Raw genomic sequence first — 25538 nt, forward strand, 5'->3', positions numbered from 1 at the left:
TCACTGTTGTCTGATGGGCTCAATTCAACATAATGATTTGGGCATGTAAACCTTTAAACTGCAACTTGAAAGAGTGCTGACTGTCCTATGTTCCCATTGATATATTTAATTTCACTGGAAGTGCCCTCTTTACCACCCATACTTATGGTTTGACAGCAGGTGGCAGAACATTTCTAGTGGCTTCCTTTCAACTGTCAGATACTTTTGATTAGAGCAGAGAGGGGAACTCTTGGTCCTCCAGATGTCATTGGACTATAACTCCCATCACCCATTACTGTGTTGGCTGGGTTTGATGGGAGCCTCAAACAACTGAAGGACCACATGTATTTTATCCCTGGCTGAGTTGGCTAACCTGTTACCATCCAGATGTTGGCCATGCTAGATAGGTTGATGGTAATTGAATCTAACTACATCTGGAGGGATGGGGCGCAGGTGGCGCTGCGGGTTAAACCACAGAGCCTAGGGCTTGCCGATCATAAGGTCGCTGGTTCAAATCCCCACGACAGGGTGAGCTCTGTTGCTCGGTCCCAGCTCCTGCCAACCAGCAGTTCGAAAGCATGTCAAAGTGCAAGTAGATAAAGTGCTCCCTCGGCCAATAGAGTGAGATGAGCGCTGCAACCCCAGAGTCGGTCACAACTGGACCTAATGGTCAGGGGTCCCTTTACCTTTACCTTACATCTGGAGGGCCATAGGTTAGGCACTCCCCAGCCTAGACATCTGCCAAAGTCCAGGTACTAACTCTGGGATGAGGCTGACTTTGTGTGAAATATCCCATCTCGGGGTTGCTCATAACCTTAGCCTTCCCCAACTTAGTGCCCTCCAGAGATTGTTGGGTTCTAGCTCCCCATTAGTCTTATCAATTGTTAGGGATGATGGCAACTGGAATCCAAGAACCTCTGAATGGCACCAGATTGGGGAAAGGCTGTCATAAAATCATGATCTAATAGTTTTAGTAAGTGCCTCCTGGAGTGGACAGAGGGGTCAGATACTCTGTATATCCCATATGCCTGTAGAATCTGTCATTCAAGCCAATCAGTTGCATGCAGAAATTGCACAGCAAGGGTATCATAATTGTCCCGCCAGCCCGCAAAACAAACTAACAAACAACCACCTCTGGTTTTAATCCTCGTGATTATGAAAAGTTACTGTACTCCACACTAATACTTTTGAACTGAAGGGTGGTATAGAAAAGTTTTAAATAAACCAATAGATGCAAAAGGTGGATTTAATAAATCTCTAGCTGTCACCCTACCCATTCTCAAATGACTTGTTGTGAGGCTAATCCAAATTCTGTGCTCACTTACCTGGGAGTCAAATCCCATGGAACCCAATGGGACTTCCTTCTGAGCAGACATGCAGAGGGCTGTATTATAAGACACTACACCCTGGAAGATGAAAAGGATTCTGATGAAATCAGTAAATATGGCTTAACAGTGAATGTTAAGACTTTCAGCTCTGATAGGTTGTGTGCACAAATCCCTTTTTATGTTGTGTGTGAGTGAGGGAATGGACTTAGTAGTAAGAACCGTTTCAACATTACATTTTCCAACACAAACAGGCTATTACTATGGTTTAAGTGTGGAAATAGTTTAAGTAGGCCGTGTACATTTTGATGTGTTTTATTTATTGTTTATGACTTTTACAATTATGTATTTTTTTCATGTCATAAGGCACCTTAAGCATGGTTTTAATAATGGAAAGGTGACATACAAATAAAAATGTGTAGTTCTATGCCAGGCATCCCCAAACTGCAGCCCTCCAGATGTTTTGGCCTACAACTCCCATGATACCTAGCTAACAAGACCAGTGGTTGGGGAAGATGGGAATTGTACTACATCTGGAGAGCCGAAGTTTGGGGATGCCTGTTCTATGCCATCCCTTGAGCTTTAAAGCTCACATTAAATATGGAGGAACCTTATCTGTGCACAGAAGTGCTACTAACCTTAGGATTTTAAAATGGAGCCCCCCCCCTTTGAATATCATTGGAATTGTCATATGCATCTATTAGACATTTTAGGAAACTCCACCACAAATTCTTTCCTAAGATTTTAAACTAAAGTAATGAATTATCACAATTATTTAGAAAAGGGAATACTTCATTTTAGACCATTTGATAATTATGACCACCCACACTTCCCAGCATCCGGAAGCACATTATGTACGTAGAGTTGAACAACAAGTGACTGGTAAATTGTTTGGGTGATGAGGGTTTGTACAGAGATCCAGTTCTGGGACCTCTATTCATTACACCCATTGGTTAGGAGTGCAATCAGAAGTTTGTCCCATTTACTTGCATCCGATCACTGGTTCAGAAAGATAAAGTGTTGCAATACGCATTAATGTTCAAACTTGTGTATATCTTCATAGTGAGTAAATGTAGTTATATTCATCAAGCTGAGCCCATGTGATTTGCTTGTACAAAAACAAACACAGCTCCTAAATTTCTGAATGATATGATGAGGAGATAATTATGGATGTACATTGAGAAGTTAACAGCACAAGCAAAAAGTCAATGTTAAGTGTTGCAAGCAAATTCCATCAGATTAAGAGCTACAGCCGTTGGTGCTTGTCCAACTATACATGAGAAGAGCAGTGGATGAAATTCTTCATTATCTTGCTGTCAACACTAGCATAATCACCTGTTTGGGATGATACCATGTCCTCTATTCCTGCCTGATTTAATATTCCCACTTGGTGTTGACTTGCTGAGTGATCTTGGGCCAGTCTCTCTGAATCAGCCTAACCTACCTCACAGGACTGATGTGAGAATAAAATGGCTTTGGGGAGAATCCTGTAAGCCACTTCTTGGGGATGGGGGAATGGGGGATAAAAATATAACATGCACCTGAACATTTAACTGTTACCCAGACAAGTCTTTTTATGCTTAAGGAATGTACCCAGAACATCTGTTTCCATGAGCTTTCTCATGTAGCCAGGGATGCATGTAAAAAAGCTTGCTTCTGTGTGTCTAGGGCAGGCTTCCTCAAACTCGGCCCTCCAGCTGTTTTTTGCCTACAACTCCCATGATCCCTAGCTAGCAGGACCAGTGGTCAGGGATGATGGGAATTGTAGTTTCTGGAGGGCAGAGTTTGAGGAAGCCTGGTCTAGGGTCCCACCTGATCATACATTAGCCTATCTTAAGCATACCAGAGAGTAAGGCCATTGGAATCAATAGTACTCAAATCCAAGTAAACATGTTTTAGATAGGGCGCTAAGTCTGCATAATGAAAGTTTGATACATTGCCTTAAGAAATCTTTGCACTTTTACAAATCGGTGAGGGGGTTGTGGTGGTGGAATCACCTCTGTAGCTAAAGATAACCATTTGTATTGAACTCATAACTTAAAATGAAATTAATTAATTCGCCTGTACTTTCCAAATATCATGGGGGAATTACACTTTAGCCATTTCACTATAGTGTGTTGTGACTGCTATAGACAGACAATGAAAAATAACCCTTATGCACACTGTTATATTTCCAAAAATATATTTACAGTCTATTACAAAGATTACAAATGGAAGTGTCTATGTAATGAGATTATGTTAATTCAAAGATTGGTTGTTTGTTTCTCTCATTTTTTTTACAGATTTCTTTAACAAAGGGAAAATAAGAAAAAAAATAGTATAATCAAAGTGATTTTTTTTCTAACCAAACAAATAAATAAAATGACAAATATAACACTGTACAGTGAACTAAAAGTGGGAAAATAGGGTGGGGGGGAGGGGTAAATGATCTATTTAAGTTTTCTGTAGCTATCTTTGGTCCTAAATGTGGGAAAACACATTATGTAGCACTGAAAAACATTTTCTTTTTTTTTGTGATGCTCTGTAAGTAAAATAGAAAAATATAGTGCATTTTCAATGTATTCAGAGCTCACCGCACAGAAATGTGTGTACAAAACAAGACAGTATAAATAAAATGTACAAGTTTTACAAAGGAACATTTACAGGGTTATACTTTTTTGTGTGGATGCCCACATTATCAAACAAGACTTAATTTATGACTGATCCCTGGGATCTTTCTCTTATGAAAACCAATGGGAGCAGCCCAGTTCTCTTTGGAAGTACAGCTATTCACTGCTGGGGTAGCTCATGATTTTCATGATTTTTTTTGACAGCATTTTATCACCTGTTTTGTATATATTCCTGCAACGCACTGTTATTGCTTATGGTAGTTCTACATTTCGTTCAACCCAAGTACGCATATATTAAATTAAAACTGGTTTTCCCCCCTAAAAAAAAGAGTTATCTCATTCAACAGCTACTTTTCAGTCAGAAGTCTCAAATGACTGTTTTTTTTGTGTGTGTGTATGTATAGAGCAGCTTGTAAAACAAAAACTTGAAAATTTTCGAACTGCCACTTGCCTTACACTCAGCGGTTCTAATAGAAAATCCAAAGGCACCATCTGATAGGAACATCTCCTGTGCAAACCTCACAGCTGCTGTTCACCTCTCATTCACTTGTATTAGGGCTTACACTGGAGGAGTGCAATCCAGAGAAAGTTAGTTGCATTTGGGCCCCATCGAAATTGCTGGGACTCCATACAGAATGTGGTAACCTATTTTTGAGACTAAGTCCCAATTGAAACCAGTAAAAATTAGTCTCAATTAAATGTGGGCATCAGTGGGATGCCTTCTGTTCTCTGGATTGCACCCCCAGATGTTTATTTTTGCAGGAGGGACTACATTCAACTTAATCTCATATTAACCATATGCCAGTTATTTTTCCTAGACCTTCTAATGTGGAATATTGAAAAATTAAAGGAAGAAACAACAGCAATAAACACCAATGTGCTCTGATTAAAAGGCTAGGCAACACTACAGTACTGTACCTGTTTGTTTTGTTTTTGTTTTGACACACCTACTACAATCAATTATTCAGCAAAAGAGGTCTTAACGAGTTTAAAGTTGCAGATGTACAGCTTATATTTAACCCAGGCAACTTCCTAAAGTCATCTTTCAAGCCTTTTCTTTAAAAGTGCCTGGGCGTTTTAAGGGAACATTATTGCTAGGTTCTCCGTTTTATTCATTTCCTGTTTAAAGAGACCATGTGATTTATCATACAAAATTATTTTCAAAAATATCAGAACTCTTGGCAATGTCCTTTTTTCCCCCTTCCTGATTTCCTGCCAATTAGCAAACCACATAAATGTGGTGCGGAATTAACAGACCGAAGTAAACTTCATAAAGCAAACCCTACCCCGCAACTCCATTTCACCCAACCCAGCGGTCAGATCCACATATCTCAGTTACACCTCTTGTGTCTGTAGAAATCCATACAATCTTTCAAAAGTCCCCAGTGTAATAATGCGTCATATGCTTAGCACTAAGAAGGTCCAAAGATATAAATGTTACATTAAAAGAAGGTCTATATGACAAAGCAACACAACTGATTCCTTTGGGGGGGGGGGAGTTTGAAATGAAAGGTTTAAGGAAAATATTTTGTTGACTTTAGCAATAATATGATTTTTATCTGACAAATATATTCTTTCTTTTTCAAAATCCCTTATGTACAATTTAAAAAGTCCATTAGATAAAAAGGAGGTTAGAGAGTTCAAGGTGTTCGTAGGTGTTTCAGGTAGTACTTTGTTTATTGTCACTGCTTTCGTTGCTGCCATCAGTGGATCCATATTCCCTTTTTAAGTAAGTTTCTGGTGGCACTTAGGAGTTCAAGTCTGTAGGTGCTTCTTGTGGGCCTTCTGTGGTCTGCAGGAAGGACCCAGAAAATCATGTGTCTTCTAGCAGCACTTCATGTAGATCGAAGGCCGGCACTGTTCTCTCAAGTCTGTCACCTCCCTCGTAAGGGAGAAGCGTTTATCACACTTGGATGCCAGTGCCATGCAAATGTAACATTTGTGCTCTCATAGTCTGAATGCTGCTCATGATTTTCTTTTGATGGCCAACCAACGTGATGCCTAAGCTCATAATATCGCTGGTGGAAAGGGAAGAGAAAGGTTCACGGTTAGGCATTTGACTATCAGTGTAGGAGGACAAAAAAGAAAGAAAAAAAGAAACATTGGCACAATTCACAGAACTGAATGATATTTTGGACATCTGGGATGTCAGTATGCTTAGGCCTGACTTTTCTGGTGGTTGTTTTATGGTTTATATTATGAATTTATATACCACTTAATCATATCTAAGCAGTGCGCAATCTCCAATTCTAATAAAAATATATAAAATTGATATAAAATTGTTTGGGATGATGAAAGTTGTAGTCCAGAAATATCTGGAGGACCTCAGTTGAGCAAGAGACTCTTAATCTCAGGGTTGTGGGTTCAAGCCTCATGTTGGGCAAAAAGATTCCTGCATTGCAGGGATTGAACTAGATGACCTTTGTGGTCCTCTCCAATGCGTTTTCCATTCCTGCCTGATAGACTTTGAATAATGAGAATGACAGAATTGTAGAGTCAGCTAGAGAAACCTATGAGCATGACAACTCTTTAAATTTTGCAAATCCCCCTCCTCTTTATTACAAGGGGTGATTGGGAGTCACAACTCACTACAATTATCAGAATTTATGGATTGCCCTAGATCAGGAGTAAACATGATGGGCTGCAGATGTTGCTGGACTCCAACTCCCATCAGACCCAGCCAGCATGGCCAATGGTCAGGGCTGATGGGAGCTGGTGTACAACAACAATTGGAGCACACCATGTTGGCTACCCTGGCCCTACACTGTCTAGGTAATTGTCAAAGCAGTTCTAGGATTCAGACCACCTTAAAATCTGGTTACTGCTCTGGGACTAAAGAGTGAGTGGTGGACATGTCTGGAGATCCCAATGTTTTTATGAAGGTTGGCTCTGCTACAATATGTTTTTAGGGTTCTTATTGGCTCCTCTTTCGTGCACCTACCTTTCCTTTATTTTCAAACAACATGTTTTAATAATTAGAGCAACTTGTGTGAACTGATAGTGGTGGTAGGGAAAGGACCTCTGAGGGGCGCGCGGAATGCCTCTACTCCTCATTCCAGACGGTGAGGAAATGATAGCTTGGGCCATGGTGAAAGCGATTGTAGTAACACCCATTTAAAACATCAGCCATCATAATCACATGAAAATCAAATCACTTACTCAATAGTCATCCTGGCTACTGTCTCAAGGTTATTGTAACCTGCAGCTGAAAAGTTATCCTTATATCTTTCCATCTTGATGGCTTGCAACCATTCTCCTACAGAACAAAATGTAGTGAAATCGGGTGTATTCTGGTCCAGAAGAGGACTGATTGGCCTAGATCAGAAGGGAAACACAAAGTTATTATATTTTAAGGGAAATTACAACGCTAGAGAGCATTTATATTGCCTGATAGGAATAGGAACAAATCATATTCAATTGGGTTAAAGGCACAGCAAGCACATAAGGCTTTGTCCACATTGTTCAGTTCCAACAACAATCCCCCTTCTTTTTCACTAGTTATCTACTAGGGTTACAGTCATACCTTGGTTGTCGAACGTAATCCGTTCCGGAAGACCGTTCAACTTCTGAAACGTTCGACAACCAAGGTATGGCTTCCGATTGGTTGCAAGAGCTTCTTGCACTCAAGTGGAAGCTGTGTCGGACGTTCGGGTTCCAAAAAGCGTTTGGAAACCGGAACATTTACTTCCGGGTTTTCAGTGTTTGGGAGCTGAAACGTACGATAACGGAGGTGTTCGGGAACTGAGGTTTGAATTAGTGTCCTATGTCTTATACACACAATGGAGATTTGACTCTATAAAAAATCACACAAGAGGAAAGCCTCGCTCCAAACATTTTGTGATCAAATGAAGATTGGTCAAAGGGAAGAAAAGACATAGAGAAATGTGGTGACTATGAAATGACTTCTGGAACTGAGTCTAGCTAAATAAGCTTCTCTGAAGGCTAGCTTTGTTTCTTGCTGAGGTGCTTTAGAATTAGATGTCTGGGAAAAGAGGCACCAAGAAGCAGGTTTTATTTTATCCCTGTGATATTAACTCATTTTGGCTGCACAACCTGTGCTGATTCTGATAGCCTTTTTGCATGACTCAAATTGTTATGGGTAAAATCATAATCCCTGCGTAGATTGTGCCCACCTGACACCCAGAAAAACTTCCTTCTAGAATGCACACTTATGTGGGAGTATGCCTTACTGAGCACAGAGAGACTTCCTTCCAAATACACAAACGTGCAATACAATTTTAAATAGTTATAAAAATCAAATGAACCAGAGATTAATTATTATAAATAAAAAGAGATCTGAAGATAAGTAGGTCTGATATATGCAAACCTAATAACAGCTCCATTGACTTCAGTAGAAATATGCTGGACTTTTGAAGATTATACATTGTGGTTTTAAGTGGGTATTTCTGGATTAGACAAAAATTAACATGGAATAAAATAGTGCCAATACAGCATCTAGTGCTTGTGTGTGTGTGTGTGTGTGTGTGTGTGTGTGTGTGTGTGTGTGTGTACATACATACCCACACACAATATATCTCTTATTTTTTTGAATTTCTGGCCTTGGATCATTTGGTGAAGAATGGGCTCTAAATACAGTAAATGAATAAATACATTTCATATGGCTGAGTCTAGGCCTTTATAGCTGCTGCATACTTCTCTATCAACAGAGCAACAATAAAACAGTAAAGAGCAGCAGTTAAAACTTCATGTTTTTGTAAATTATTTTACAGCAATTTTGTTGGAAGCTGCTTTGTGCCGAAACCTTTTTAGTAAACAAACTGTAGTAAATCAGGTAAATTCAAATCATACAGTGGCCTTTCTGCTTCTTTCAAAACATGGAAGCTGTTCAGGTTCCTCTGTTCAGTTCCCGCTAGCTTTATGACAAGCAACACACAGCACCGTCTAGAGTATCTGCTGGTCTATCTTTGTAAAGGCAGCCTGAACAGGGGATGTTTCTGTACACCCTGCAGCAGATAACAGCAGCTGAACTGAATGAAGAAATACAGCCTAAAAATCTGGCCTACGACTTAGAAACAGCACCAGTAACTTACCTGCTACAGGTTCCTAGAGGGGTTTTCAAGCTGTTTGGGTTCCGAATCATCTTGTCCAGAATGCCCACTATTTGCTCAAACTTTGGCCTTTCCGCACGCTCTTTCTGCCAGCAATCTAGCATCAGCTGGTGAAGGCCTGCTGGGCAGTCCATGGGTGCTGGCAAGCGATAGCCTTCTTCAATTGCTTTTATAACCTAAAAGACAAAACAACGTTGTTCTGAATTTTTTACAGCCCATGAAGAATCAAGCAGCCAAATTAAGCAATCAAAGCTTTATGAAATGTATCTTTCAAACAGAGCCTGTTGTTTTGACACATGCATTCATGTTGCTGTATAATAAACTTGTTTTTATTTTCCATGCTTATTAAACAGATTATTCTGTGGTGTATGCTGAGAACATGGTTGCATTACCTAGTCAAATCAGCAGCGGGAAACAGCAATTAAATTCACCAAGGGTGCAGCTGATAAATTGATACATGGAGATGCTCTTTGAAGGCAACAACATTTGCCCAAAAGCTCCCCCTCCCCCTTCAGTTTCCCTCCAGGAATACACACAGCATTTAAATGAACAACAGTTTAGGCATCCGTGCATGCTATGCAAAAAAAGTATCTGGAAATTACTGTGGATAAAAGGTACTTTCTAAAAAAGCACTTTCCCTTAATACTCACCCTTACAATGGTGAGTATGCAATGTGACATGTATAAGCATAGCTTGGCTGGGTAATATCTTAATGAATCAAGAGAAGGAAAGTCCATTATTAATAAGAAAATGTGGCATGTTGTGATATGGTGCAGGGCAGTTAATGTCTGTAGGAAGATTTGGTTACAGGTAGGTAGCCGTGTTGGTCTGGATCGAAGTAAAATAAAAAAATTCCTTCAGTAGCACCTTAAAGACCAACTAAGTTTTTATTTTGGTATGAGCTTTCGTGTGCATGCACACTTCTTCAGATACAGTGAAATGGAAGTTTCCAGGCACTTATGTAGAGAAGGCGTGGGGAGGGGTGGGGATGGGGAGGGGGGATCACTCAGAAGGGTGGTGGAAATGGGTGATTGACTGACTGATAGCTGTTGATGACCGCAAACGACTGCAAATGGTTTTGCATGAAAAAGCAAGGGTTGAGATGGCTGAAGATCGCTTATCATGTATAATGAGATAAGAACCCGATATCTCTGTTCAAACCAGGTCCCTCCATGGTTTTGAGCTTGGTGATAAGTTGCAATTCAGCAACTTCTCTTTCCAGTCTATTTCTGAAATTCTTTTGTAGTAAGACAGCTACTTTGAGATCTTGTATAGAATGTCCTGGGAGATTGAAGTGTTCTCCTACTGGTTTTTCTGTCTTCTGGTTCCTGATGTCAGATTTATGTCCATTTATCCTTTGGCGTAGGGTTTGGCCTGTTTGTCCAATATAGAGAGCTGAAGGGCCCAGAGTTACACCCACTGCTTGATTTTCTAGCAAAACTCATTTGAGGTTTAAGTAAAAGAGGGAGGGGGAAATAATTACAGGAAACTGCTAAATGCCCCTAAGGACAGGATAGGAAACTATGATGGGAAGCAACAAGCTGATTTATATATATATATATATATATATATATATATATATATATATATATATATGTTTTATATAAAGCGTTAAAATATTGTTTCAGGGTGGGGTGGGTATTTCAATTTCTAACTGTGTTAGAATTGTTAAGGAAGAGTGCTTGTTCATCAGGAGTAAGCACGTAGCACAAGACTCTCTCCTTTGCAGCAGTCCACAGAGAAAGCCAAACTCGGGGCTTTCTTCTGGGGTTAACTCTAGGATATAAAGCTACCTTTAAAAAATAAAGGCTGGTGAGAATTCAAAGCTTCTGTTCAATATCTATCATATACGCATGTCAGAATGTGAACTGAAGGAGGATTTTAAAGAATGAAAAGTAGATTCCCAAGAATCTCTTCTTCAAAATCTCCCAGTGCACTGCAGAAAAGTATAACAATGTACAATGCCATATACACAGGCATCAATGACATAGATATGAACAGAGGAAGCCAAAATCCTATTGGATGCAGGCTACAAATATTGTAAATGTTTGAAAACACGGGGTGATTGCCACTTAGTGCTCCTATCACTTTTGTGCCAAAGGAGGCACTCACTCACAAAAGAGGGGGGAAAGCAATTTTTCGTGTGTGATTCTCCCTCTGCTGCAGACACCAGCACCTCCCCACCTGCCAAATTTTTTTTAATGGATTGTGGGATCCTCTAGAAGAGGTTTTTTTTGGAAGCTGTAGTAGCTGCCAGGGAGAGAAGAAAATTGTGGAAACCTACAGCTGAATCCAGAGCTCTCATACACTTGCAAAGTTGGAGGGTACTGCACATTCAAATTGAAAGGTCACAAATCACTTTTGTGGTTGCACCTTTACTTCAAATAATATCCACAATGCTAAGGTTAATGTTATGTAACGCGTTCATTCTCAGGCCACAGGCATTTCAATGGCTGTAATTTTGTTTTTTCTTATTCTATAACTCTATTATGCTTGGTAATGGATGAGTGTGGATAAAACATGCAGAGATTCCTGGAGCTCTGATGTTTAGCTTGGGCAATCGCAACCCATTTTTCAAATCTGAAATTTGCAAAGTTTGGAACTTTGTAAGGTATACATATGGAAAGTATCTCTCTCTCTCCGTCTGTCTGTCTCTCTCTCTGTGTGTGTGTAATTATACAAAATGATGATGCAGTAATTATGATCTTCAGACTAAAACGTGTTTATGATGAAAATTCAACTCAGACACTTATTAATAAAATGTGAGTACTCCGCAGAATTTCCAAAGGAATTAGAGATGAGAGTAATACAAATACGACACGCTTTGTCAATCTCCCACAGTAATTGGAACACAATTATTTGATTGATTGCTGTCAATTGATCTAGAAATCCAAAACATGACCATGGCAGAACATATCACCTAAGCAAAAGCGAAGCAATGAAAGAAGTGCAACAAAATGTGCATTAGCAGGCATGATGGCAAATATATTTTCTTGATTGTAGAAAATTCCATGGTAAGGGAAATGACTAATAGCAAAGGTTAATGGTTCACCTTTTTTTAAAGAAAAAAAGAAAAAGCTTATACTTCTTTTACACATGAACGCTAAAGAAATAAAACCAGAAATTCAAATAGTTTTTGTTTAAGACCATTCTGAATGAGGGAAGTAAGGTAAGTGATTCTAAGATTTAAAGTCAAAGCATAACAATGGGGACTGACAAGAGGCACAAAAACTACCATCACAACAACAAATGGTATGAGGTCAATTTTTCACATTATTTGGCTTAGTTCCAAGACATGCTCTATTTTAAGTAGTGATTATATATTTAAATAAATTTAAAGCCATGTAAACTGGATAAGAACGCTAGCTATCTCAGCAGGGAAATAGGTTCCAACCCATCTTTGTCTTGCCATACGAAACAAGATTAAATGAATTAGTCCCTCTCATCTGACTTACTCCACTTTCATCTTCACATACTGTACTGGTGAATACAAATGACACAAAATGCAGTTAACATTATTGTGTGAAGCCTGATTGCAGAAGTGTAGGTTTAGTCTAAATTAATCAGAATACTACATACTTTATTTAGGTACCACTTGCCTCGCCTGCTCTGGAGTGTAGGACCTGAACCAATGGCTTCAAGTTACAAGAAAGGAGATTCTGACTAAACATCAGGAAGAACTTTCCCATGGTAAGATCTGTTTGACAGTGGAACCCTTGGAAGGTGATAGACTCTCCTTCCTTGGGGGTTTTTAAACAGAGGCTGGGTGGCCATCTGTCATGGTTGCTTTAGCTGAGATTTCTGCATTGCAGGCGATTGGACTAGATGATTCTTGGGGGCCACAATTCTATTATTCTATGTCACAACTATCCCTTGTTCTTGTTTTTCATAGCTTTTCTGATTTGCTTAGTTTGTAGTTTGTTCAACAGATCCTCAACCCATCCCATCATATTAGGCTTAAAATATTTAAGCTGCATTCTTGAATGCACTTGCCTGGGAGTAAGCCCTATTGAAGTGAATGGGACTTACTTCTGTGCAAGATTGCACTGAAAACCTCATTTCAGCTGAGCAGGAAATAAATTAAATGCTAACTAGAATATAACTGGTATGATGTTCTCACTGTCAGACAATGTGCTCTGTTTAAGCCCAATGCAAAATTTAAGCAAGAAGTATGAAAATACTCATTTTGTCTGTTGCTTTCCCTTCTCCTAACAGTTCTTTCCTTATGTCTTTTTTGAAAGATAGGTAAGCTTTGCCTTTGAGGCATCTTATATTCCTGTCAGACACCTTTTATGTTTGAATCTAGTACAGAAGGAAGGTGTCAAAAGGAATGAAACTCTACTGGGTGTCGAGGGAATGTAAATATTTCTCTCTCCCTGCCCCAAGGACTTGTTTGCCCAGATTTTGACAGTCCATGAAATCTCTGACACTGAGACCTGTCAAATATTAACAACTTTGCTCTCTGCCAAACTGACTCATCATTTAGATTTTATATGGTAGATTAGAAAAAAATGCACCAAAAAGTACTCTCTGATGTCGATCATTCTTAAAACAACAACAGGGAAATAACATTATTTCCTTCATCATTTATTTACACACACACACACTTATATCTATGACAAAATGAAACTTCACTTGGTATGTGCATTTTAATTCCCATATTTTATATAACAGCAATAAAGTTGAAACCAGAATAGCTAATAGTACCATACTAAGGGAAAGAGCACACATTGCATGAAATATTGGCCTCCCTGTATTGAGAAATTCGCCTTAGTCCTTGTTTTCCACAGCAGTGGGCCATATGGTATGGCTGCACTGTTCAGCTGAGTAACTGCAGCATACTGGGGTGGAGAGGAAGAGGAATGCAGCAGTAGCGAAGTTGTCATGGTGGAAATGCCCTGGGAGGAGCACCATATTGGCATCACCAACACATTTGTACTGTGCCGACCCTACCTCGGCACAAGTATTCTACTTGCTGGATGGAACAAGTTCCACTCTCCTTCCCCTGCATGCTGTTTCAGGCAATGGGGTAGTGTCTCTTTACCCTGCAGAGCAGATTTAAAGGTTTAGCATGATGCTAAAGCAGCCATAAATTCGCCTTCATCTCTTGTCTGGTGCAGACAAACTTCACAGAGCCAGCCCACACAGAGGAATATGCACATTTGTCTCTCCAGTCTTAGGACATACAAACAGCTATGCTTGCCGTGTTCTCTTCAAAGGGAAGGTGCAGGAGGTGCCTTGCTTGTTGAATCAGTGTCAAAGCATATGGTCAGCCATGCATTTAACCTCTCCTGCACCTGAGGATTTCAGCAAGAGTTCCATCTTGTCTCTCATACCTTTTAACATTTAAATGAAGGCACTAGGAGAAGTCATCCTGAGAATAAGGAGAAGCTCTTTAGATCAGGGGTAGGCAACCTAAGGCCTGTGGGCCGGATGCGGCCCAATTGCCTTCTCAATCCAGCCCACGGTCAGTTCGGGAATCAGCGTGTTTTTACATGAGTAGAATGTGTCCTTTTATTTAAAATGCATCTCTGGGTTATTTGTGGGGCACAGGAATTCATTCATTCCCCCCCCCCCCAAAAAATAAAGTCCAGCCCACTACATGGTCTGAGACACAGTGGACTGGCCCATGGCTGAAAAAGGTTGCTGACCCCTGCTTTAGATGTTGGACCAGTACTGGGGATGTTGAGCTGTTATAAGGGCTTATAAACTGAGACTGAATTCCTACTAGCTGGAGGCAGGAATAGTGGGCAGCACCAGAGTCTAGGAGCCAGGGAGATGGCCTGTTCTGAATGGAGTTGCATTCCTGCCAAAGAACAGCTTAGGGATGCTCCTGGAGCTAGCATTGTCACTTGAAGCTCAGATGACAATTGTAAGCAAGTTTGTAACTTAGGCCAAACTGCACTGTCTATTGATTTTGTGTCTAAGAACTTATTTAGGTATCTCTATTCCACAGCCATGGACCTTTGTGCTCAGAATGAAAGCTTTGGTAAAGCCAAGCCCCCTCCCTGCTTGCTCATGAAAATGGCTACCCTGTTCAAGGAATAATCCTCTTCAAAAGGGTTAGTCACAGGGAACTTCCGTAGACAAGAATCTGCTCTAAAATGCTCTTGCAAGGGCTAGATTGGATGCCATGTAAACAAGCCCTCAATTTGCACCTGTGTAAACAAACCTGAGGCCAAAATCAAGGGGGTGGAGGTAACTACATGTTTTCATTTTCCCTGTTTTGTAAGGGGGAAAAGTGACAGCCTAAGTCCTACCTAGAATGAGGATGCACACAGTGTTATGAAAAGGGTTTCTTTTTACCATTGTGGGATTATATTATTTTCATTGAAGACAACATGGAATAAAGTTTCAGTTGTAAGATGTTGAGAGGAAATCAGCTATTATGGATGAATACTTTATTACTCCATCTCTCTAAGTTTTAGAAGAGGATGATTAATGGGCTAGTGTTTCAGGGGTTTTGCAACAGTGCTGTTGAAACTTATAGAATTTGTGGGCATAAAAAACCCCACAACCGTCTAGGATCCAAAGTGCCCGTGCCAATTTGATTTCAGAGGTATTCAAACATCAAGACAGAGTGACTTTTTAAGATGTCTAAAGGCAACGACAGTTGGAAAAGCCTGAACGTCATAACTGACCCTTATCCCAGCTTTTGGCTCTGTCCTCTACACACTCACCTATGAACTCTATGGGTCTTCTGAGTAGACATGTGCAGGATTGTGCTATTTGCCTACTAGGTTATGTGTTATGTGGTCTTTCTGTGCATGCTGCTTGTGATGCCCTATTGATGAACTATAAAATAATGAAACAGCTAGCACCAGTAATTATGATAAAATAATTGAGATGTAGCTAAAAAGAGAATTAAAATAATGTATAGGGGAATACATGAAAAAATATGGCGTTAAAGCAGAACTCTTAATAGGCGATTGTTAAGTGTGTAAGGATAAAATAAGTAATCATAATTTATTAGACATTTTAGAAATAAGCTTTCATGTTAGCTTAGTGTATTAAAGCAACTAGAAATAATTTAGTGACTGGAAGATCTCACATGGGTGAAGGGAAGCAACAGGGAGGAGGGGATAGGTAACATTTGGGAAATAAAATAATATATGTGACAGAAAACCAGATCCCCTGCCTAGGATTTTATTCTTTTTATTTATGCCAAATTTCAAGGAATGAGATTATTAATTCACTTTTATTTATTATCCCCTGCTTATTTGGTTATTATTATCTTTCTCCTTGTCCTGACCATCCTCCCAAGGCTATATTCACAATCTTTCAATTTGGTTGGACTCTACACTTAACCGGCCGGAACATTCTACCAGAGAAAAGGTTGCCGCCCATGGGACATCAACTGAATGTCAACCCAGCTTTTACCTTGGGTTTTAATAGGTTTTATTGGTAACCATATTTGTAATGTATTTTTGTTGGTGTCTGTTTGTCTTTTTGATGCTATGGCCCATCGGCTATGCAAATAAAGTTTGATTTGATATGTGACAGAAAAGGATATAACAGATTCTTATAGCATAGCAACATCATGTAACCAGAGTAGAAGTTTAAAGGAGGAAGTGAATGTATTTTTATTATTGTAATTATTACCATTATTGGTAGAAGGCAATGTTAATTTAGACTTTTTCATTTTGTTGTTTGTATATGGTGTATTTTTCTTAAAATAATAATAATAATAATAATTAAAACAACTAATAATGAGAATTAAAACAACATGTGGAATTCAGCATCACGTTAATACAATTGTTCTGTCAGCGCAAGCATTTCTATTTGCCCGATGGAACAATCTCCCCTTCCTCACACACACTCCCGAGTGGATTTGGGGGAGGAAGTGGTCAAACTCCAGTGCAGTAGTGGGAGCCCTTGAGCTGGCTTCCCACTAGCTGGCTAGTGCTAATAAATTTATACCTTTCCAAAATAAGTTTCTATCTCCCTTTTATAATATAAATATTAGTTGTTCTTCAAGTCTTTGGGTGTGTTGCTAGAGAGAAAACCCTAATTCATATATCATTTGCAAGTTCTATTATCCAGCGCTGTGCATTATAAGAAACAGAACATGCATTTTGGGAACTTACATCTTGATTTGACATATCCCAGTATGGCCTCTCTCCATAAGACATGACTTCCCACATTACTATTCCATAACTCCATACGTCACTTGCTGATGTAAACTTGCGATACTGTATGGCCTCAGGAGCTGTCCATCTTACTGGTATTTTCCCACCCTACAGAAAAAGAAAGTTTCTGAAACAAACTCACAGTAACACCATCCATACATGAAAGCATTAGCTGACAGAGAGCTTGTTAGATCTTCTTGCAATGATAAAAGAAAATTAAAACTAAGAAATGAAATTATGTCTGTGCTTCTTTAAATCTTGCATCATCTCACATTCCTCCCTCCTACAGAGTCAACCGTCCTATACGATATACAGAGCAGCTACTACTGGACTGCACCACTTCAGATCATGCAAGGATGACATGGTTAAATATAACTAGATATAAATGTTTATACACTGAAAACTAGAATATCAAGAAGAAACTTTTTCTTATTCTTGACATCTTCCCAATACGCTAGTTTGTAATGTACAGAGCGTCTCCACCCCCATTGTTCTGCCCGGACACTGAGGTCCAGTGCCAAGGGCCTTCTGGTGGTTCCCTCACTGCGAGAAGCCAAGTTACAGGGAACCAGGCAGAGGGCCTTCTTGGTAGTGGCACCCGCCCTGTGGAATGCCCTCCCACCACATGTCAAAGAGAAAAACAACTACCAGACTTTTAGGAGACATCTGAAGGCAGCCCTGTTTAGGGAAGCTTTTAATGTTTACTAGATTATGGGGAAACTCAGCCAGATGGATGGGGTATAAATAATAAATTATTATTATTATTATTATTATTATTATTATTATTATTATTATTTATCAACATGTTGGTTTTCCATCATTCAGGGAGCTCAAGAGAATATACAAGCATCCATTAGAGAACTGGGCTGGGAGAGCGGTGTGCAGATGCCATAATCCAGCATTTGCCAGAGGACAGCAGCAATCATTAATGCTCACCTTCCTTGAGTACTGGTGAAAGCTCCACAGGTGCTGTATTTTAGGGGAGGGGAACATGTGACACTCCAGATGTTCTTGAGGTCCAACTGCCATCAGCACCAGCCAGAGAGGTCAGTGGTCAGAGAGGATGGAAATTATTGTGGAGGAGCCCTGACTTACCACACCTGTTGTATTGTAATGAGCTTGCTAATGAGCATGAACTTTCACTCCCCTTCCCCCCCTTTTTTTTACTGGCACCTTTACTCTGAGACTCTGAGTCAGTTTAGGATTATTAACAGGAAATATTTCAAGCCGATTGTCCCAAATTGCATAGTTAGAGCTGCTGTTAGCATGTGCTCAGGGGCGTAGGAAGGGGGGGCGGTGGGGCGGTTCGCCCCGGGTGTCATCCCTGAGGGGTGTGTGTGACAAATTCCCTCCTGGGCGGATTGCTCTGCCACCTCCCTAGATGCCAATTGCCCCCAATGGGAGCCGATCACTCCTCCTGGGTGGCTCGCCCTGCTCCCTGGGTGCCCGAGTGGCTAACTCCACCGTTGCATGTGCAAACATGTTTACTTGATTAGTTAAACCCATTGGTGAGGAGCCTCTGGCCCATGGACTCCATCCATTGCGCAGCTTCCTCTCTTCACCCTGCCCCCACAGCACTTAGGCTTTAAAAAGCTTGCATTTCTGCCAGGAAGGGAGGGGTGGTTAGGTGCTAGGAGTGACCCCTCCCTCTGTGCTGTAATACTTGCAGCAATTATACTTAAAAACAAACACTTTCATTGGTACCAATGCAGGCTTTAAAAAGCAGAAATGCTATTCAGCATGGGATCTTTTTTTGCGGGGAGGGGGAGGTTTGCATCTGTGCAGGGAAGCCTAACTCCCACCTCCCCATGAGCTGCAACCCACGTGAAAGTCACCCCAAAGCAGGACTTAGGCTTTCATTTGTGCCAATAGGAGCATGTTTAAACTCCTAAGTGCTGCATGGGGAGGGGCAGGGAGAACCAGAACCATCACAGAAGAGACGGTTTAGCGCCGGCTTCCTCAACCTCAGCCCTCCAGATGATTTTGGCCTACAACTCCCATGATCCCTAGCTAGCAGGACCAGTGGTCAGGGATGATGGGAATTGTAGTCTCAAAACATCTGGAGGGCCGAGGTCGAGGAAGCCTGGTTTAGTGGATGAGTGGGGAATGTGAATACTTTGGCCTTATACACTGTTTTTACTGACAGCTGGCCACTGGAATTTTTTTCATGAGGGAATGTAGCCCTTAGGCTTGGGCTGGAAAAGCTTTCCTACCCCTGCATCAACAGTTTACTGAGTCTTGGTGAGACGCTGCCCTTGTTCCTAACAGGTACATTTTGGTGTGTCTTGGTAATCAGCGTTGGTGTGGATGGTGGCAGAATAGTCTCCCAACTGCAACCTGTTATCCATAGCTCCCACCTATATTCTATGCTGCCACTTTTCAGCACTAATCTCACATGTGAAAGAGAACTTTTGACGCATGTGGATTGGAAGAACAGGTATGTATCAAAGGAGGGCAGCCACTTGCTGAACTCAAGAGAAAGCTGATTTTCAAGGAGTTTGAGATTAATGGGATTCTTAATCTTTTGAAATTAGTGAGGTGGGATTCACATTTTATTTTAGTTGTGGCATCTTTACCACGTGCTTCTGGCTTGCCTCCTCAATACCAGTCTCCTCCCCACATTTCTACTGAGTTTTGCATGGAGTTCTATGGCATTATTACTCTTATTATTAACTCTCACAGTTAATAAAATGGCTATGGTTGGCCGGCAATTCCTTTGTTAAGAGACCCTGCTTGTTACTAGCCCAGGATACTGGAGTGATGATGCTTCATCAATGGGAGCTAATGTCTGGCTGATAGAGAATTTTATACTGGAAAGCAATCAGATCTTGAAAAAGCCAGACACCTACTTCTCTAAATAAGTTTGGGTGAGAGAAACAAAAACAGGAGGTAGGGAGAAAGGACAGAGAATTGGATAAAGGCACCTCTGGGGATCTAATATGGGATAGTGGTACAGTGGTACCTCTGGTTAAGAACTTAATTCATTCCAGATGTCCCTTCTTAACCTGAAACTGTTCTTAACCTGAAGCACCACTTTTGCTAATGGGGCCTACCGTTGCCGCCACGTCTCTGGAGTGCGATTTCTGTTCTCATCCTGAAGCAAAGTTCTTAACCTGAGGTACTATTTCTGGGTTAGCAGAGTTTGTAACCTGAAGCATTTGTAACCCGAGGTACCACCGTACTACCGTCTTGTAAGAATGTGCATGCCACCTGCCTCCACCTGTGCTCTACACGTGTATTTGGAAATAACACAAATAATGCAAAAATGCCACATATCACCAGTGTCTTTTCTTCTAAAGGTCACTTGACTCATGGAGCACAGCCCTTGGAAATTCACACCACTCCTGGGAGTGGGGAATGGGCAACAATATACTTGAGTGAACTGTGCTCTTTTTGTTTAATGTGCAACTCACTGTTGTAGTGTAGACAGCTTCTGGGTCGTCTTCTATAACTCTGGAGAGGCCAAAGTCTGACACTTTGCAGACAAGATTGCTGTTGACCAGAATGTTGCGTGCTGCTAAGTCCCTGTGCACGTATCCCATATCAGCCAAGTATCTCATTCCAGCAGCAATTCCTCTCAACATCCCCACCAGCTGAATTACTGTAAATTGCCCATCATGTTTCTGAAGTAAAAGAAAGAAGCAGAGAAATGCGTCTTAGGGAAGCTGAGAGAGAAGGATAAAAACATTGTTAAAATATTGGTGCTTTAAGGCCAGGCCTCCCACAGCCCCGTGTCTGCAAATTCCACATGCAATATGTCATTAGTGCCTCCATCTCATGCATGACTTGTCTCCCACAGCCCACATGTAAGACATGAAGTGTCACTCTGGGCTTCACATGTGCAGTCCCTCATCCCCACCCACCCCCACCCCAGCAGCAGGTCAATTGTAAGAGTAACCCTATTAGTTTATGAATATATATGTATAAATCCTAATTTTCATTAAACCTTTTCCAAAGGGTAGAAGAATGGGTTGCTCCATGAGAGCTATGAATATACTGGTCCTTAGCTTTGTGTAAAAATGTATTTTGAGGGCAAGAGTATATATTATATGGCATTTATGTTGGCATCCATGCTCCTAAAGTGTGAACTACATAATAGGAAAGTAGCTGTTGTGAGTATGGGAAGAACCATTATGATACCAATCATGGGCGTAGCCAGGGTTTTTGTTAGGGGTGGCAGAATCAATGTGATTGGTCAGTTAGCTAAGTATTTCTATTGTTTAATTCACTCTAGGGGTGGGCAGCTGCCTGCCCTGCCCCTCTGGCTACGCCATGATTACCAATATTAAACTTTGGGATCCACGCAGCAGATTTAGCTTACTGATGCTAACAGTTATATGTACTTTCCTTTTTGGACTTTGTAGGGTTTAGCAAGTTGTCTATCATAAATGGTAAACAGTCACAAAAAGTTGTAAAATCTCTCTTAGGACTGGGGGGAGGGAATGCTTCCTTCATTTCTGAATTACTGCTGCACTTAATTTAAGGACTCTTTCTTTTCTACAATGTTGAAAAGATACAAATATGATTTTGAAGCATGTGTTCCCACAATATGGCTTCAGGTCCCTTTCGATGATGGTAATCAAAACCACAATATCTGTCCCACATTGGATCACTTAGATGGCCAAAAATGTTTTCGTTTGATCCCGTCTGGTCTTCTAATTTCTAATCTGATTTTTCAGAGACCATTCAGAGATCTCTTAATGTTTGGCGTGTTCTCATTTTACACTGAAAAGGTTTTATTATGCTAAATTGGTAGCATATACATTTTATTTTTGAAGTGCTATGTATGTTTCCCTCCAGCATTCACTCACCCTGAGAAATGCATCCAGAGCTCCATTCTCCATGTATTCTATTACAATCATGACTGGTTTCCCTAAAAAAGAAAGAAGAAAGGGGGGGGCACATTTTGTTTAAAGGAATCATAATCTGAGCGGAGTGGTTCCCTCCACTCCTGGTAAAACACATGTTGTTCCTTTGAAGGGCTGAATAGTTGAAGCATGAGTGCTCCTGAAGCTTCCAAAACTGTTACCGAGATCTAAAAGGCCCTTAAATATGGTCATGATTCGCAAAAGTTAAAGCGTACAAATCAAAATGTCAGTGTGTTCTCCTGACTCCCGCTGTGTGAAGAGAATTCTGGGGAAATGACACTTCAGATAATACGAAAGGACGTAAGAAACCTTATCTTCCTACGTGGTATTTGAGGCTAAATGAGACTAGGAAAAATAAATATTCCAAAGTTCTTCATCTTTTCATCATCCACTGATCTTATTTCTCTCTCTCTCTCTCTCTCATGTTGTTGCATAAACTAAGCATTCCCTTAGTTAGTTACACATCAGAAGAAAATCTGTTAATCTATGCAGCATCTCTGTCTTTTGAATTGCTGACTATGAAAACTTTATAAAAATCTATTGCCTTTTAGCATGTTGTTTAAAGGTCAGATCTGGTAGTTAATTACCTCTGGTAACCACCCCTTCTAAATGAACAACGTTGGGGTGATCAAACTGTCCCATGATGCTCGCCTCACAAAGAAAATCCCTTCTTTGCTTTTCAGTGTAGCCTACTTTTAAGGTTTTAATGGCCACGGCAACATCTCTCTTGCCTGGAAGCTTTAGGCGCCCACTGCATACTTCTCCAAACTCTCCTGAAATGGAAAACATATCGTCTGTTAGGAAATCACTGATACAGGACCAGGATTGCGTATGTCCAATGCATTTAGATGTCAACTGAACACTCCCACTTAAATGTTATGCTAGATGTGAATCAAATCAACAAGGGCATAACCCAACCAAGGTTAAATGCCTCCAAGCTGCAGTAATTTCAATGGAAAATATTTAAGCACATGGTTGAAATTAAAGAAATATAAAAGAGCTTTGGCAAGATCAGGCCCTAAATGAGCAAATTTTAGTCTATTCTATAGCAACGTGAGGAAGCTATAAAAGCAAAGGACTGTGATGGGAGAGTCTATGCAGGCATCCACAAACTTCGGCCCTCCAGATGTTTTGGACTACAATTCCCATTTTCCTGACCACTGTTCCTGTTAGCTAGGGATCATGGGAGTTGCAGGCCAAAACATCTGGAGGGCCGCAGTTTGGGGATGCCTGGTCAATAGTATAGTACAGACAATAGTATAGCACACAATGCTTGTGCACAACAGGAGTATCATAAACATGTTGGCAGGGAACAGAAAATTGTAGTGCTCTCATCAAAATCAACCACTCACAGACCTGAGAACCTTTACTCCACAGTTGAGTGTACCACATTAGCAGAGAAACATGCTAAAATCTTTGATGCTGCATGTTGTCTGTCACACTGATACTTCATATGTTTACTTGATATAAACCATGCCTCTATTTTTCTGCTTTATCGTCAGGCTGTTGCAACGGTCATTTTGCTCACAGTCTTTGCTAAGTATAACCCGTGAATTGAAATATAAATAAGGGCAACTACACTTAACACTTCACCACCAAAAGGAGTGACATTTCCATATTTGCCTTTCAGTTTGTCAGCAGAGTTCTGAGTCTGTAGTCACAAAATCAATCAGAAAATTAATTCCCCTTTAAAAAAAAATCAAACTGAATCAGAATTCGACAAGAACAGGAAAGTAAGATTGTTGTTTGGTGCTGTCTCAAGCTTATTTAACAACAGAGCCTTATCTACTATCTCAGTCAAGTTCTAAGCCAGTGAACGCTTGCTGTGAATTAAGGGTTTTATATTGATTTTTATTGTCTACAGGTGGGCAAGCTCACCCCTGCTTTGTGTTGTTGGATTGGCTCAGAAATGAGCCTTCTCTTAATTTGGGAAATGCCAGGGTTAATTTCTGAACCAATCTAAACTTTCTACCTTTTATTTCAGAAGCACCCTTTGTATAAGGGGGCTGCTTTGACTCCGGTAAAATCGCTGGGATGCATATGGAGAAACGGTGACCCAGTTTTCCTGGAAGCAGGCCTTCAATGCAGCTAACTTGGCAAAGCAAAGCATCCTATGCCCTTTTAAAATGTGGTTCTATTTTTTTTGGGGGGGGGTTGTTATTTTTATTTTGATTATATATATTGTGGTTTTATATTTTGATTTTGTCCTGTGAACCGCCCTGAGACCTCCGGGTATAGGTCGGTATATAAATTCAATAAATAGATAAATAAATGGGAACAGTTGTTTTGCATGGAGGCTCCAGCTCATGCGGGAAGTTATCCGCATGGTGAAAATGAAGTTATTGTGTCACATCTGCTCCACAATGTTATACTGATGGCCTCTGCTGAATTTAAGAACTGGGACTTGAAGGTTATTACTCACCTCTGTGCCTGCAAATAAGTGCTTACAGTGAAAAAGCATGTGGTTATGCTGGCACTGAAAGCAAATATTCAAAAATAAGATTGGAGCATCCATTGAATTCCATTGGGACTTAAGATAAGATTCTGAATCAGGAGTGTACATGAATTTAGTTTTAGTTAATGTCATCATTAACATCTTCTAAGGCTGCAGTCCTATACACACCGGCATAGCATGCATAGGGTTGATCTGTTTTCACATTAGCTTTTATGACCTAGATAGGCCTTTTTTAAGTTAAGTGAGTCCGCCTCCCTTTTTTAAACAAAAAACAAAAACAAAGAGCTATTATATGTAATTTACAGCACTTGTCACACTGCTGCAGGGGTGATTTAAAGAGGGGGAAAAGAGGACTTAAAAGTACTGCATAAAACAACAGGAAATCAAAGAATGTTTCCTCCAGGAGTCCCAGGTATTTGATATTTTTCTTGCCCATGGACACTTAATTTCACTACATGAACCAGTATAATAATAAAAGTGTCACATATCTTATTAATGCAAACAAATGGAAACAGGTTTGCAGAGCATGAACACCACTGCCTAAGTATGTGGGAAAAGGAAGAAAAGCAATGTAATGACAGCACAATTACCATCACTCACAAGAGCTAAGATGAGGACTTCTTATAGCAATAAAATACTTTTAAAATGGCACCAATGACATTCCCCAAAGAAAAACATATTTTGTAAAGCCAGCTTTTAGTTATAACAAACACAAACGTCGTTCTTTATACATACACACACAAGTAAGCCTCTCATGGAGTTTAATGGAAATATTGATGCAAATATAGCCATCAGGTGTTTAACTCAAATGCACCACCTTCTCTCAACAATGTGTGAGGAGGAATGACATTATCTGCATTTGTAAAACACAATTTTCATTTCATTTTCCTAAGAGGAAATAGAAACACACACAGGCGTTTTGGACCACTGGACTGGTTATTTATTTATTTTACATTTATGAGCAAACACAGCTCCAGTGCTTTTAACCACTCTGGTATAAGCAAAAAGCTCCATGCGCAAGATATAATTATTTGCTTGTCATCATGATGTATGAGTTTCAATCCGAGCTAAATGGAAGAACTGTATAAGGAAGCCACAGCGAGC

General features: G+C 40.3%; 1 protein-coding gene and 1 long non-coding RNA gene across 5 annotated transcripts in view; one reads left to right on the top strand and one right to left on the bottom strand.

The window, feature by feature from the left end:
- Positions 1 to 17346, top strand: part of LOC132591890 (uncharacterized) — a 76946-nt gene extending 59600 nt beyond the window's left edge. For 2 of the 3 annotated variants that reach the window (XR_009557331.2, XR_009557330.2), the window contains exons 3-4: positions 12571 to 12672; positions 14939 to 17346. This is a non-coding gene — a long non-coding RNA (uncharacterized LOC132591890). The remainder of the gene's footprint in view (positions 1 to 12570; positions 12673 to 14938) is intronic. The other variant, XR_015948929.1, reaches the window with a different exon arrangement.
- Positions 3470 to 25538, bottom strand: part of EPHA7 (EPH receptor A7) — a 160607-nt gene continuing 138538 nt past the window's right edge. For both annotated transcript variants that reach the window (XM_088665984.1, XM_088665983.1), the window contains exons 11-17: positions 22567 to 22752; positions 21923 to 21984; positions 20525 to 20734; positions 17070 to 17219; positions 8965 to 9158; positions 7073 to 7228; positions 3470 to 5931 (exon numbers count right to left, since the gene is read on the bottom strand). In XM_088665984.1, coding sequence (XP_088522110.1) covers positions 5817 to 5931; positions 7073 to 7228; positions 8965 to 9158; positions 17070 to 17219; positions 20525 to 20734; positions 21923 to 21984; positions 22567 to 22752 — 1073 coding nt within the window. In that variant the 3' untranslated portion in view covers positions 3470 to 5816. The remainder of the gene's footprint in view (positions 5932 to 7072; positions 7229 to 8964; positions 9159 to 17069; positions 17220 to 20524; positions 20735 to 21922; positions 21985 to 22566; positions 22753 to 25538) is intronic.

This window comes from Zootoca vivipara, chromosome 3 (assembly GCF_965207765.1).
Source record: "Zootoca vivipara chromosome 3, rZooViv2.hap1.1, whole genome shotgun sequence".
Taxonomy (NCBI): Eukaryota; Metazoa; Chordata; class Lepidosauria; order Squamata; family Lacertidae; genus Zootoca; species Zootoca vivipara.